General features: G+C 36.4%; 1 protein-coding gene across 2 annotated transcripts in view; it reads left to right on the plus strand.

The window, feature by feature from the left end:
- Window positions 1–16,260, plus strand: part of LOC149818046 (protein GRIP-like) — an 84,228-nt gene that overhangs the window by 2,661 nt on the left and 65,307 nt on the right. For both annotated transcript variants that reach the window (XM_089986533.1, XM_089986534.1), the window contains exon 3: window positions 2,681–2,850. In XM_089986533.1, coding sequence (XP_089842659.1) covers window positions 2,681–2,850 — 170 coding nt within the window. The remainder of the gene's footprint in view (window positions 1–2,680; window positions 2,851–16,260) is intronic.

Raw genomic sequence — 16,260 nt, forward strand, 5'->3', positions numbered from 1 at the left:
TCAGCATGTATTTGGATATATGTTAGCGCGATCCAATTCAAAAATTTCACCCAACTGGCTGGTATCTGAGCAATTCGTCCTGTTGCTTTACAGTGGCCACTATTGTGGAATTTTGCACAAAGAAAGTGTTGCATATGACACAGAGACAAGAGTGTCATATGTGTATAATATAGCTTTAGAATCTTAGATACATGATATTGGACTTGGCTTTCCTACTCAAGAAGCTTGAGGGTTTTCAATAAGCATCTCTTTGCTGTGCTAAAATGAGGTTCATATTTGTAAATGCTGATGTCTTTGTGTACATATTGCAAGGTTGTTGCAATTGCTCTTTTAGCCAAACCTTCGCATTATGACTTGCCAGAGGAGGTGTTGCAATTCCATGTATCCAAAACACCTTTGTTAATGAACACATTCTGATTGCTTGTACTAGCCAAAGTTTTCTTTATTCTCCTCTATAGTTGAGCATGTGGGTTGCATAATTTTTATTCCTACATGATATTTCCCCAACTGGATACTGCTGAAAATTTAAATGTTATTTGAGATCTTAAACAACAAGTTGGTGACATATTGTAATAGACAAAAGTGGTGTTAGACTGGGTTTGGGTCGTTGTTTAAGGCAGATCAATGGTATTGTCAAATTTGAATTGACTAGTTTTGGCCAGATTTCAGAATTTTCTTGTAGGTGTTCTTTCAGCCTTTGTTTCAATAAGCGTTTCAGATTGGCTACAAATCTACAAGCAATAAAGTTGGCATGACAAACATCTCATCTTGGATTCAATAGCAGATCTTGATGTATTGGTTGCACTGCTATTTGAAAAAGATGAAATGTGGGACACTGTCATTCCCCAGTTTTGTGGTTGATATGTTTAGCATGTTTCTTAGATCAATATTATATCCTGATGTGGCCATCGAAAATCTTTAACGAGTATGTCCAGTTCTGTCCTGTTATTGTATTAACCATTCCTGTAGCATGCTGTTCCACTAGCGAATCATGGCAAAAGAAAAGGAAATACGAGAACTATATGGAATGTTATAATGTCGCTAGCAAACTCTAAGCTAGTTTAGGTTTGTTATGGGAATTTTTTCTGTCTTTGCTGGTTGCTTACAGAGTGGTAACCAGTCTCAAATTTCTAGGTGTTAATATTATCATACTTTTCTCTTTTGAGTTGAGAAAAGCATTTATGTTATGAAGTGAAATAACAAAATGTATAAGACAAATACAAGTCACAGTATCCAACATGGCATTCATCCATCCCTGACCATCTTATTGTTTGCTTAATTGTAGACCGTCATACTAATACATGGATTAAAAGGTAATGTGTGGAATTAAAGAACTTTTGTTTCTCTCACTCTACAAGGTCCATCATACCATTAAAAGCCTTCAACAACAGACAACTAACAATTTTCCCGTATATTCTTTATCTAGTTCACATCAATTGGCAAAACGGAAGGTCATGTCGCCTTCATTTAGCCAATTCAATTCAGAAGGTTTCAGGCAGAATAAAAGTGTCATAACATGGAGGAAAATTTCATAGATTTCAAGGCAAAGCACATATCTTCCTTTTGTGTATATCTTCTGCTTACTTCTAGGTTTTCTATTATTAGTCGCTTAAACAAGCCAAAGTGATGGCTCTTGGAGAGGGTTGCAGTTCTGAAGCGCTGATTAAGAAGTTGATCTTGATGGTTACTTCAGGTTGGCAACACATAACTTAATTGATAAAACCTGAATTATGGCATCCTGCCTAAAAGGGTTGGCTACATATGCGTTCAGCTTATGAGAGAATCCCTCTCCTTCTGGACTTATGAAGTTTCCCACCATTAGTTAACATTTCAGGCACATTCTTTTGCTACATAATCTATATTATGCGGTCAAAAGTGCTGGCCATCCTGGGAAATACCTAAGTGACAATGTTCAAATTTGCAGTATGCGCTGGTGGTACAATGCAAGCAAAATACATGATGATGCCCATCCATGATCTGACAATAATTGCCTTCTTTCACAGAAGAAAACTACTGACCAACCAAAATGGTTTTGAAATTGTTGGTCCTGGTTACTAGACTTTATACTTATCCTGGTTTGTTCCTCTAAAGCCTGTTTGTGAATGTTAATATCATTAATGTAGTGGCAACTATGTCACAGGGATTCGGCTAGGAGGGTACCGCACCCGCGTCGACGCGACTCGACGCGGGTGCGGGTGCCGCACCGGGTGCGGTCAACCCGATCCTGGGTGCGTTGACCGCACCCAGGATCATTAAGGTCCATTTTAAAAAAAATTTTTTTTTGCCCAAATGGGCTTACGATTTTTTTTTTAAAAAAAATTATGCAGCTGACAGGATCATTAAGGTCCATTAATGCTGTCAGCTGCTGTCAGCAGCTGACAGCAGCTGTGCTGACAGCTGAAACCCCTCCCCCCCCCGCCTATTCCCCTGACCCCCTTTATTTATATATATATATATATATTACATTTTTGCCCCTGCCGCACCCCCGCACCCGGGTTTTTTGGAAGTGCCGAATCCCCGCACCCGCACCCGCACCCGCACCCATGTGACATAGAGTGGCAAGTATGTAAGAGGTCATGGTTCCAACCACTCCCCAAGGAACATCTTCATGTTTTTAGCAGGGTGTAAATCTGAACTCTGTATACATTTATTGTGGATCCCCTGCTAATTTTTTTATCAGGAGAAAGATGATCTTGAAGCTAACCTTCAAGAGGTGAATGAGAAGTCTGCACAAATGTCGTCTCAGTATACATCAGCACAGCAGGAACTTGAACGCACACGTCAAAAAACTAGTGAAGCACTTCGGACAATAGATGTTGAAAGGCAACAGTTGTGGACTGCAAATAACAAGTAAGTCTTGCTGCATATGTAATGATTTGGTGTATTCACATATTAGAATTACCTATATGGTAATATCATCTTTCATAGTTAGGATAATGAGTTCTTCTCATTTGTATTTTTTGTTCAGTTGCTCACCTTTCATATGATCCCTAATTTAAATCCATGTTGTCTATTAATGAGTCATTATGCTTCTATACTTTCACCTTGTGTGTTGGATAAGAACTGTGTTTTTGTTACAAGGATCATTATGTTTCTTGCTGTTGTCCCCTTTGTTATTGTGGCTTAACTGGTGCTATTCGTTTGGTCAGATAGTGATCCATAGGCTTCAATTTTTATTTCAAACGTTTAAGTAAATGCCAGCTACTGTATTAGTGGTTCATTGACTGAAAGAGATTCTCCTTTGTCTTCCACAGATTCGCATGTATGAATCAATCATTTAGCAAATTTGTTCTAGCCTTTAAACAATGGAATTATGGTACACTGATTGGCTAAGTTTGTTAAATTATGTATTAATTGTAATCTCGTATATATATATTGAAATACATATACATATTACTATGTATATATGTATATGTATCTCAATATATATATATATATATATATTTACTTATTTCCTTTTTTGTTTCTTTTTACCCAAAAAGGGTATTTCTGTAAATTCCTATTTTACGCATATTCCCCTTGGAATATGATTGTAATTCTTTTTTACTTTTTACTTTTTCTTTTCTCTCTTTCTTTTCTTTTTTCTTTTTTATCTTTGGATTTTGCGCCACATAGGGTGGCTCCCCAAAGAGTCGTTGGGGAGCCTCCAACGGTCACATATGTGACCGTTGGGGGCTCCCAACGACTCTCTTGGGAGCCCCCTTTTGTGGCTCCTTTGTGTGATTATAAATAGGGGTTTCACCCCTTTTGTATTTTTCATGACTTTGAGTCAAAGCCCAAGTGCTCAATAAAGTGATTCTAATATTTTTTAAGCCGTTGTGCATTTGTGAGATTTTGTGAGTTATGCTTTTGTATACAAGTGTTCTAAAGTGTTCTTATCGTGCATATGTGCCAAGTTTGTTATCAAGAATATTAAGGTCTTGATCTTAGTATCTTGTTAGAGATACATTTACATGGTATCAAAGCAAGGTTGAAAGAGGAGGATCGTGCATTTTTTTCATTTTTGAAGTGCCTCGAAAAATGTGTCTTCAAGCTATTAGAGTTTGAAGTGGATCATCTTCTTCGGGCAATATTTTAGAAGCCTCTTTTGTCAAGAAAGGACTTGAAAATCTTTTGAGGTATGTGTTATTTTTTATCTTCTACCCGCTCTAGTGGGTGAAAAAGATTCACACTTCTCCCTGGGTTTAGACTTAGTGGTTCGAACTATCATGTTTGGGCCGGCAATATGGAAGCCCATATCAAAGGAAAGGGCCTTTGGGGGTACGTTCAAGGTTCAATATCCGAACCCGAACCCAAACTTACCATAATTGAAAAAGGGGATATTAAGATTCTTGATGGGGAAGATAGACAAAAAGCCCTTGAAGATTATTCAAAAAAGCATGATGAGTGGGAGATGAAGAGCTTCAAGATCTTGTCTTGGATTTTTTTATCCGTAGAAACCAAGATCAACGCCAACATCATTAAGTTCAAAAAGGCCTCCAAAGCTTGGTTGTACCTTGAAAAGATGTATATTTCAAGGGATTTATCACACAAGTATTACCTCTAAAAGAAGGCATTGACCCTTCAACAAAACAATTTATCTATTCGGGAATATTTTGCCGAACTATCGTCTATTTGGGACGAGCTAGCTATGTTCGAACCAAAATGGAGTGAAGAAGCAATTGAGTTAAGACACAAACAACTAAAGGAAGATCGATTCTTCAATTTTCTAAATGGACTTAGACCCGAATTTGAACAAATTCGGTCTTCTCTTCTATCCGCCTTCACATCTCCCTCTATTGAAGATGTAATCACTGAGCTAAGTGGTGAAGAAACCTGTATGGAGATTAGTAAAAATAATCCTAGCATCCTTGCTACATCTTCTTCTCAAGATGATTGTGAAGGGGTTAATGCCGTGTCATGACCCGAGAACAATACGAAGGCCTACAAACCTCCTCATTTTAAAAATCAAGGTCAAGGAGGAAATGATCGATATGGCAAAAAAGACTATAGCAAATTAACTTGCCATTTTTGTAAAGAACCCGGGCATATCAAACCCATTTGCCCCAAATGAAAGAAAATACTTGCTGCGGCTATGGCATCCCAACCAGAGGAACGGCCATCTTCATCAAATGAGCCTCTTTCCCTTCAACAAATTGTGGATGCTCTACAACCTCTTCTCAAGGGAGGCATTTCCGGAGCCGCTATGTCATCTTCCTCGCCTCCCGGTAAGATATCTTGGCTCTTAGATTCCGATGCATCTTTTCACATGACTCCAAGTGCTTGTTCTCATTCTGATTTTTCTAAAAATTCTTTTCCATCTTTTGTCTCAACGGCGGATGAAATACCTCTTGAAATTAAAGGAATAGGCAATTTTGAAAAACAAGACTTCTTTATTCCAAAAATTCGTCTTATACCAAAACTAAACTTAAATTTACTTTCGGTCTCTCAACTCTCGGACTATGGTTGCGATATAAAATTTTCTTCTAATAAATGTTGCATACAGGATCACAGAAAGCAATAGGGTGTAGATGGGTATTTAAGGTTAAGAGTAAGAGTGATGGGTCCTTCGAGAGATACATGGCCCGTTTGGTTGCAAAAGGATATAGTCAAGAATATGGGATTGATTATGAAGAGACCTTTGCCCCGATAGCTCGAATGGTCACTGTCCGATGTCTTATAACCGTTGCCTCAATCAACAAGTGGAACATTTATCAAATGGATGTTAAGAATGCATTTCTAAACGAAGATCTAAATGAAGAAGTGTATATGGATGCTTCTTCTGGAATGGAGTATCCTAAAGAAAAGGTGCTTCGCCTTCGAAAAACACTTTATGGTTTGAAACAAGCCCCCAAGGCTTGGTATGATAGGTTTAATTCCGTAATGATAGAAAATGGTTTTTCATCCTGTTTTACTTATACTGCTTTGCTTGTTAGAAAATCCAATGCAGGGATTGTTATTTTACTTCTATATGTGGATGACATGCTTATAACCGGAAGTAATTCTAAAGGGATTAAAAGCATAAAATCAATTTTAAAGGATAGGTTTGAAATGTCTGACTTGGGATTTCTAACTTATTTTTTGGGTATTGAAGTAGCATACTCTCATAGAGGGTATTTTTTGTCTCAAACTAAGCTTGCATCTGAGATCATTGATAGGTCAGGTATTACAGATGATAAGGTTTATGAAACTCCTGCTATAGTAGGAGCTAAAATGAAGATTGCTGATAGTGTTCTTCTCTCCGATCCTACTCCCTACAGACAACTTGTAGGATCGTTGATGTACCTGAGTATTACCAGACCAGATATCTCACATGCGGTTCATACGGCAAGTCAGTTTCAGCACGCACCAACTTCTGTTCACATGAGTGCCGTCTTACGAGTCGTAAGATACCTAAAGGGTACTCCAAATAAAGGAGTTTTTCTGTCATCTTCTTCTGTTTTAAAATTAATTTCTTATACTGACTCTGATTGGGGAGGTGACCCAAATAACCGTCACTCCACCACTGGTTTTTGTGTGTTCTTAGGTGATTTACTGATCTCGTGGAGATGTAAGAAACAACAAAAAGTTTCTCTCTCTTCAACTGAAGCTGAATATCGTGCCATGACAACTACTACCATGAAAATTGTATGGATCCATCAGATGCTTGAAGACATGGGGATCACTATTGAAGGGCCCACTAAGCTATGCTGAACTAACAAGAGTGCAATTTATATTGCCAAAAATCATACTTTCCACGAGCGGACTAAGCACATTGAAATAGATTGCTATTATGTTCGTGAAGCCTATCTAAAAGGAATCATTGATCTACCTTATGTTACTTCAGAATATCAGTTGGCAGATTTCTTCACCAAAGCTTTATGTGCACCACGATTCAACTTTCTCCTTGGCAAACTTTCGGTCATCATGCCCTAAGTTTGAGGGGGGTGTTAAATTATGTATCAATTGTAATCTCGTATATATATTCATATATATATATATTTACTTATTTCCTTTTTTGTTTCTTTTTACCTGAAAAGGGTATTTTTGTAAATTCCTATTTTACGCATATTCCCCTTGGAATACGATTGTAATTCTTTTTTACTTTTTACTTTTTCTTTTCTCTCTTTCTTTTCTTTTTTCTTTTTCATCTTTGGATTTTGCGCCACATAGGGTGGCTCCCCAAAGAGTCATTGGGGAGCCTCCAACGGTCACATATGTGACCATTGGGGGCTCCCAATGACTCTCTTGGGAGCCCCCTTTTGTGGATTCTTTGTGTGATTATAAATAGGGGTTTCACCCCTTTGTATTTTTCATGGCTTTGAGTCAAAGCCCAAGTGCTCAATAAAGTGATTCCAATATTTTTTATGCCGTTGTGCATTTGCGAGATTTTGTGAGTTGTGCTTTGGTGTACAAGTGTTCTAAAGTGTTCTTATCGTGCATATGTGCCAAGTTTGTTATCAAGAATATTAAGGTCTTGATCTTAGTATCTTGTTAGAGATACTTTTACAAAGTTAAGATATATAATGTACATAGATACGTACGTAATTTCATACATGTGGGTATATATGCATGTATCCATGTATGTATGTATAGAGCATATAAATGCATGCAAATATACACAATTATGCTACATTTTACAAGTTACTCTAGATATGAAGTTATGGATTTCAATTATGAACTAAAAACATAAAGATGTAAAAGGTATCGGTTAACTAACAAATATATAGCTAGTAGTTTAAACTTTTGATGTCGATCATAGGCTACACATTGACTGGATCATAAGATAGACAAAATGAGTTATGTTAAGTTCAAAACATGGATGACCTATACCCAGGAGTACCTAGTACCAGTGTGGGTACTTCATGGGTGTGAATGGCTACGAGGGTTTTGTAGAAGTACCCATCTTACATAAGTTATAATCATATCATATTTAATTTAGTACTGATCTGGGTAAAAAGGGTACTTCTACTAGGTCTGTACACCTTGTTGTGTTCGTACTGTTAGTGATACTCCTATGTATGGGTCAATTGGTTTTCGGACTTAACTCATTTTATCTATTTTATGATCTAGTTGATAGCTTTTCCTCAACATCAAAATTTTGTATGGTTAATTATATATTTTCTGATCATTATTTGTTAGTTAACTACATACATTTGACATGATTTAGTCTTTTAGTTCGCAATTGACAGTCTATTGCTTTATATCTAGGGCATCTTGTAACCTGTAGCATAATTGTGCATGTGAGTGTGTCCATGTACCCATCTTTTTAGAAATTTGCATGTTGTACCTATGTGATATAGGTACTTACAGTAGCATTAGATTGTATAAAATATCAAAGTTGAGTCATAAAACAAACTCCATTTATTTTCTTCTAAGGAAAATGAAGTTCACTTATTTTGAGTGTGCGCAAAGCAGTTTGTGGTTCTCGTTTAGTGAGCCTTGGGAGCATGGTCTACAAATTACAGAAATCCTCTTGCATGTTATTTCATTTCTTGGTCGGAATTTGGGTCTAATTGTTATCACATTCTGTTAACATATAGATATCTATATATAGATACATATATGTATATATTGTTAACATGTGCATATAATATATATATTATATATATAATGTTTCTATATATTTTTTCTGTATGTAAACTGAAATACCCATCCGGGGTATTTCAGTCATTTCACTTGTAATAGGGTCGGCCTAGTAAGGGCTGTATTGTAATTTTTGTTTTTAGTTTTTATATTTTTTGTATTTGGTGCCATTGGGATAGCCCAACTAGTCATTGGGCACGTCCCAACGACCGTCATTGGGCAAGTCCCAACGACCGTTGGGGCTCGTTGGACTAGCCCTTGTGGTCTCCTTTTGCCTATTTAAAGGGGGTTCTTCCCCATTGTAAGCTAATGCTTTTCTAAGCATTTTATGGTTAATACAATCTTATATTTTTTACATTGTTGCTCTCTAAAAGTGTTTGTGTGTGGTTTCTCCATTGTGAGAGTGTATTAGTTCCATAAGTGACCCTTTTGATTGTACTTGTATATCTCTTTTGAGAGATTGTATTTGACCCATAAGTGGTCTCTCAGTGCATTCTTGTAGCCCTTAGAGGAAATCTTTGTATTAATTTTTGGTTTCATTACATGGTATCAGAGCTAGTGCTCTTGAAGGCTTGTGGATTCAAGATCGGGTTGTGGTGAAGGTTCAGGAGCTCGTGTGCAAGCCTCTCGGTGGATCTTCATCTTTCTCTCTTATACTCTCTCTCTCTCTCTCTTTTCCTCCTCTTCTATGGTCAATAAAAAAGTTGTAACAGTTGTTTCCATCAAATTTGATGGGTGTAGTTATAATATGTGGGCCACAATGATTAAAAGAATACTTATGAGAAAGGATTTGTGGCAATTTGTTGATTGTTCTGCTTTGAAACCTTAACCAATTCTCACAAAAAAACTATAGAAGAAGATGGGCAATCTAAAGAAGAAACTCTGAAAGGAGTTGAGAGCAAAAAGGCTTTGATTGAATACAAAAAAGCCTATAAAGAATGGGAGGTAAGCCATGCCAAGGTTCTTTCCCTTTTTATGGGAAGTATGCACGAGGCGTCATGCTCCAATATTCTTGAATTTGAGAGGGTAGACGAATCTTGGGAGTTTGTTAGACAAACTTATACAAAAAAAGATGCTGCTCACAAATGTGATCTAAGGGACCAGATCCATAATTATAAGCAAAATGACAAGACGATTAAAGAATATTATAGTGCCCTTAAGAGGCTTTTGGACCAAATGGCTAAGTTAGAGCCAATATGAGAAACCCTAAATGATGCTCTTCAAAGAAAAAAGCAAATACTTGAGGATAAACTATTCCAATTTATGAGAGGACTTAGACCCGAATTTCAATAAGTTCAGGTTAATATTATCCATAGGAAAAAATCTCTTTCCTTGCATGAAATATTGGCCGAGGTGTGTATGGAGGAGACAAGGTTGAGATCCATGTCCAACTCCAAAGAAACTAAGGATAATCTATTGGCCGTATTTAGACAGTGTGCCAACATCAGTGTATACAAACCACCATACTTTTTCAAGCCTTACTACGGGAAACCTCGCAATGATGACAACAAAAAGATCATGTCACAATTATTGAGAACCGGGGCATATTAAGCCCTATTGTCCCATGTTCAAAAGAAGAGAAAAAAATAAGGTGGCATCCGTGGGAACTTCACAATATGACAATAATGGAACCGATGGTGATTCCAAATTTATTGGAACCATGACCATGTCCCAACTTGTGGAGGCCCTACAACCACTCTTCAAAACCTCTACTTCCTCTTTTTTGGGAGCCACAGTCTCTACTTCATCACCTCTTTGTAAGGTTAATTGGCTTTTGGATTTTGGAGCCTCCTTTCATATGATCCCAAATGAATCTTTTCCCTCTGATTGTTGCACTAATTCAACAAAAACTCATGTTATAATCGTCGATGGGTCCTCTCTTAATATAAAAGGTATTGGGAATTTTAAAAATCTTTCAAAAATTTGCATTCAAAAAATTAGATTTGTTCATAAATTAAATTTGAACCTTTTCGTTTCTCAAATTGTTGATCATGGATATAGTGTTTCCTTTTCATCCAACCAATGTTGGGTGCAGGATCTCCGGTCAAGGAAATGGATTGGGGAAGGGCATAGAGAAGGAGATCTCTACTGTATGGATCAACTTGTCCTTTCAAAAGACAGTTTTTTGTTATAATGTATAAAATGTGGACATTTTTTGTGGCATCAAAGGCTAGGTCATCCTAGCATATCCAAATTGTCTTATGTACTACATTTGAAAGTTTTTTGTAATGAAGAATTTCATTGTACTAATTGCATTTTTGGCAAAATGAAAGCACTTCCTTTTCCCAATATGACTTTCTTTTCTTCTAAAGCATTTGAATTAGTGCATTTGAATGTACGAGGTCCTGCTCCTATTCCTTCAACACGTGGTTATGTTTACTATGTGATTTGTTGATGATTACTTTAGATTTACTTTCTTAGGCATAAATATGAAGTTTTTGAATTTTTCAAAAATTTTCATAACGACGATGAAGATAGGTGTTTCTCTCAAGTACATTAGTATAATTAAAGTTATGTACGAAGGAGTAGTAACCAATGTCCGCACTTGTGGAGGGGTGACAACCAATTTTCCTATAACGGTTGGGTTACATCAAGGATCTGCATTAAGCCCTTTCCTATTTGCTATAGTGATGGATGAGCTTACGAGATCAATTCAAGAAAATGTGCCGTGGTGTATGTTGTTTGCTGATGATATTGTTTTGATTGATGAGTCTAGAGCTGGGGTTAATGCTAAGTTAAAATTATGGAGACAAACATTGGAAGCAAGAGGTTTTAAGTTGAGTAAGAGTATGACAAAATATATGGAATGTTGGTTTAGTAAGCAACGAAGTAGTGATGGGAGTGTACTGAAGCTTGGTGAGCAACAAATACCGGTGGATGTCTGTTTCAAATATTTGGGATCTATCATTCAAAAGTATGGAGAAATTGATGGAGATGTAAATCATAGGATAAAGGTTGGGTGGATGAAATGGAAAAGTGCAACTGGAGTGTTGTGCGATCGTAGAATGCCATTGCGGTTGAAAGGAAAGTTTTATAGGACGACAATTAGGCCCGCTTTACTATATGGTACAGAATGTTGGGCTGCCAAGAGACATCATATTCAAAAAATGAGTGTAGCTGAGATGCGTATGCTTAGATGGATGTGTGGAAATACAATAAAAGATAAGATTCGAAACGAGGAGATACGTAAGAAGGTAGGCGTTGCATCCATTGAAAATAAGATGAGAGAGAATCGTTTACGGTGATTTGGACATATTCGGCGTAGGCCTAATGATGCTCCAGTTAGAAGGATGGAGAAATGGGAAAATATATTAGTTAAAAGAGGTCGGGGTAGGCCTAAGAAGACTTGGATGAAGATGATAGGAAAAAATATGAATGCTTTGAACCTCACCGAGGACATGACATTGGATAAAAATGATTGGAGGAGAAGGATTCATGTGGAAGACCCAAAATGATTTTATTTTTTGGTTCATATCGCCGACCCCAATTGTTTTGGGACGAAGGCGTAGTTGTTGTTGTTGATGTCAAAAATCAATTTAAAACTGACATCTCCATCTTTCCCTTTGATTGAGGGGGGATAATTTATGTCAAATGATTTCAAAAAATATCTTTAATCAATTGAGATTTTATATCAAAGATCTTGTGCTTATACACCACAACAAAATGGTTTTGCTGAAATGAAATATAGACACATAATTGAGACTACTAGAACATTTCTAACTTCAAAACATATTCCAAAAGAGTTTTTAGCCAAAACTTCCTTAACTTTCGTATATCTTATCAATAGACTTCATTTCACCAAACTCCAAAACTTTTCTCCCTATGAAAAACTTTTTAAAATCTCTCATGACTTATCTTATATTAGGCCTTTTGGATGTAAAAGCTTTGTTCTTACCAACAAACATGTCAAACTTTCTCCGAAAGCCATACCTTATATATTTTTCGGGTATGGAGGAACCCAAAAAGTTTTAGGTGTTATGATCTTGAAAAAGACAAACTTTATATTTTTAGAAATATCTATTTCTTATAAAAGGAAAGTTTTTTTTATCAAAGTGTCCCTAAGAAAAGTAATGAATATTCTTTATTGCTTGAGTTATTACGAGCAATGATGATTGCTTAATTGATGATGTTAATCACGAAAAACCATATCTTAATATCGAGGATGGTGTAAATCTTCTTAGGAATATGACAAATTATAATGAGACCTTTGCACCCATAACTAGAATGACCTATGTTAGGACTCTTATTGCTGCAACTGCTGTCAAGGGTTGGGTCATGTACCAAATGGATGTGAAAAATACATTCCTAAATGAGGAGTTAAAGGAAAAAGTTTATATGAAATTCACCTCCTGGATATAAGATTCCTACTGGAAAGGCACTTCATTTGAAAACGACGTTATATTGTTTAAAATGGCACTTAAGGCATGATATGATAGATTTAGATTTGTTATGCTTGCACTTGGATTTAAATCCTGCTATATTGACACTACTATGTTTGTTAAGAAATCAGATTCCGGACTTGTCATCTTGCTCCTTTATGTTGATGATATGATCATCACAAGTGAAGATGACCAGAGAGTTGAAAGTATTAAAACTATTCTTAAGAAACATTTTGAAATGACTGGCTTGGTTTTCTTAGATGTTTTCTAGGGATTGAGGTTGCTTATTACCTTAGAGGATATTTACTTAAACCAAGTTTGCTAATGATATTATTGACAGATCTGGGATCACTAACGAAAAGAGGGTAGATACTACAAAGGTTATCAATGCCAAAATGAAGAAAGACGATGGATCACCTCTAGAAGATCCTACTCCGTATCACAAAATGATTGGTGCATTGATCCACCAGACCATTACCTAACCTAATATTACTCATGCAGTTCATACTGCGAGCCAGTTCCAATATTCTCCTACCGAAGTTCACATGAGTGTTGTGATGAAAATCGTTAGATATTTACAAAATTCTACTTCTAGGGGTCTTTTATTGTCTTCTTTCTTTGTCTCTTGAGTTAATTGCTTATTCTGACTTAGATTGGAGAGAAGATCCAAATGATAAACTCTCAACTATTGATTTTTGTATTTTTAGGTGATTCTTTGGTGTCTTGGAGGTGCAAGAAACAACATAAAGTATTATTATCATCTACTGAAGCTGAGTACCATGCGATTACTACTACAACATCAAAGATTGTTTAACTACGTAGACTACTTGAAGATATGGGGGTTCATTTGCAGAGACCTTTCAGATTATGTTGTGACAATAAGAGTGCCATATACATAGCTGACAATCATACATTTAGTGAAAGGATTAAACATATTGAAATGGATTGCCACTACGTACATGAAGAATTTTTGAAGAAGACTATCATCTTGCCCTACATCATATCAAAATATCAACTAGCTCACTTCTTCACCAAGGCGCTTCCGTCACCTCGGTTTTACTTTCTCCTTGTCAAACTTTCGGTTTTTACACCGTAAGTTTAAGGGGGAGTGTTAACATATATATATATTATTTCTGTATGTAAACTAAAATACACATCAGTGGTATTTTAGTCATTTCATTCTTATAATATGGTCGGCATAGCAGAAGTTGTATTGCAAATTTTGTTTTTAATTTTTACATATTTTTGTATTTGGAGCCATTGGGATAGCCCAACTAGTCGTTGGGCTAGTCTCAACAACCATATTTTTAGCTGTTGGGGCTAGTCCAACCAAGGTTATAAGTATCGTATCGTTACTCGTATCGGTCGATGGCAGTGGACCGGGGAGAAACGGGTATTCGTCCAAACCCGCCCCATTTGGGTCGGGGATGGAGGGCATGAAACAGGGAATGAACCGGGGATGGAGGTGAAAGTCAAGATTCGTGCGAGGATGGACTTACGCTTTCCCCCACCCCGCACCGCCTCGCCTTCGATCTTCATTAATAAAATGACTAAAATACTCTTATTTATTTTATAAAATTACATACAAATCTTATATATATATATATATATTTATATTTATATGTTTTATTGATGCCGCAGGGTAGTCGGCTGGGTTAGGATTGACCCAACCGGATGGGTCAGCTGGGCTGGAGCCGAGCCCCAGTCGACTGTCGGTTGGCTGGGTGCTGATTTTTGAAAAAAAAATAGAAAATAGAAAGGGGAGATTTTCGGAAGGGCTTGGTTTATATATGTTCACCAGTTTTGTTGAGTATGTTGGACTTAATCCGATGCATGTAAGGGGATTTTATTGTTTACATGCTTGGAATTGGTTATGTTGCATGTTCATAGTGGTGTTACATATTGTTTTATGAACATGAGTATATTGGAATTTAGGTGTTATTGCATGATAATAATTGTATGTATGCTCATATGTTTAATTGAATTGGTTCATGAATATAAGCATGCATTTAGCATGATTATGTGAACGCATGCATTTGGTATGATTATGTGAATGCATGCATTTGAATTTTATGAGTTAAAGTGTTAATTCAAGGTTGTTCTCTTATGCAGGAGCATACGTGAAATTGACATGTTGCATGTAAATAATTGCAAGAGTGTTCACGTGCTTTAATTGAAAGGATTCATGAATGAAAGCATGTATTTGACATGAATACATGTATTAAATGAAGTCATGCATTGTACATGAATATGTGTATTGAATGGAAGCATGCATTTAACCTGGATACGTGTGAACTCATGCATATGCGTATGAATTTTATTGTTTCATGTACATCTCTGAAATTGCTTGTATGAGGGTGCATTGAAAAGCATGTCAAAGGAATGCATAGTGGCATGTGATTGATGATTTTTGCATATGAATGCATCAATGATCAAAATGGATCATCCTGGGCTGTGTGAGCCTTGAGTATATGTTGCTCTTTGTTTTAGTTGTTATATGCATTGCAAAAATCAAATGTCATATTATTGTCTTATTGCACTGTTCTATGTTGCCATGAGCTGTGGTCCCTTGCAGAGCTCTCCATGTTGATTTGCAAGCATTGTATTATTAATTTTGCATGTTGAATTGCAAAATTTGAAAGAAGATGAATTAATAACAAGATAAAAGAAATTAAAGAACAATGTAATTTACGTTTCCTTGATGTCCCTTCGATAGTGTAAGAATCTTGGACATTGCAGTTTTGGGAATACCGTGAGGATACTAAAACTTCGTGTGCGTTGTTGTTGCCTCTGAACCCGATATTGAGGTTCTTGTCCTGACCACAGTTTTAGGGAGGAGTTTGCCACTTTGTCTGGCGGTGGTGTATAGATACAACTGTTGTTTTGGTATACCAAGAAAGTGACATTATTGTTGTTGATTTCCATAGTGTCTCTATATTGGTTGTTTATTTTCAATATTTTGATGGATGATGTTTATTATTGATGTCGGTCGAGGGCTAAATTTGAAACCCAGTAATAAAATACAACTTGTGTGCTAAGTGTAACGCCCCAAAATTTCGAACCTTATAATTTCCTTGAAATAGTTGAAAAAAATTCCTTTTCTTTATAGAGTTTATTTTTAAAATCAGCGGAAACGATTTCTTTAAAAGAAAAAGAACAAGTTTGACAACCTTGGGCACGTTAGCGAGAGAACAAAGATTTACCATGGACGATCTGCTATAATACTTAGGAAACCATTTTTTCTATTTAAAGAGAGTATCAAGTTTGTACAAAATTTGGATTTCCTCTAGGGAAAACCATATCAAAAACCAAAATGTCCAGAAGAAGAACTACGAGC

Source organism: Nuphar pumila, chromosome 13, assembly GCF_984573655.1.
Source record: "Nuphar pumila chromosome 13, dmNupPumi1.hap1.1, whole genome shotgun sequence".
Taxonomy (NCBI): Eukaryota; Viridiplantae; Streptophyta; class Magnoliopsida; order Nymphaeales; family Nymphaeaceae; genus Nuphar; species Nuphar pumila.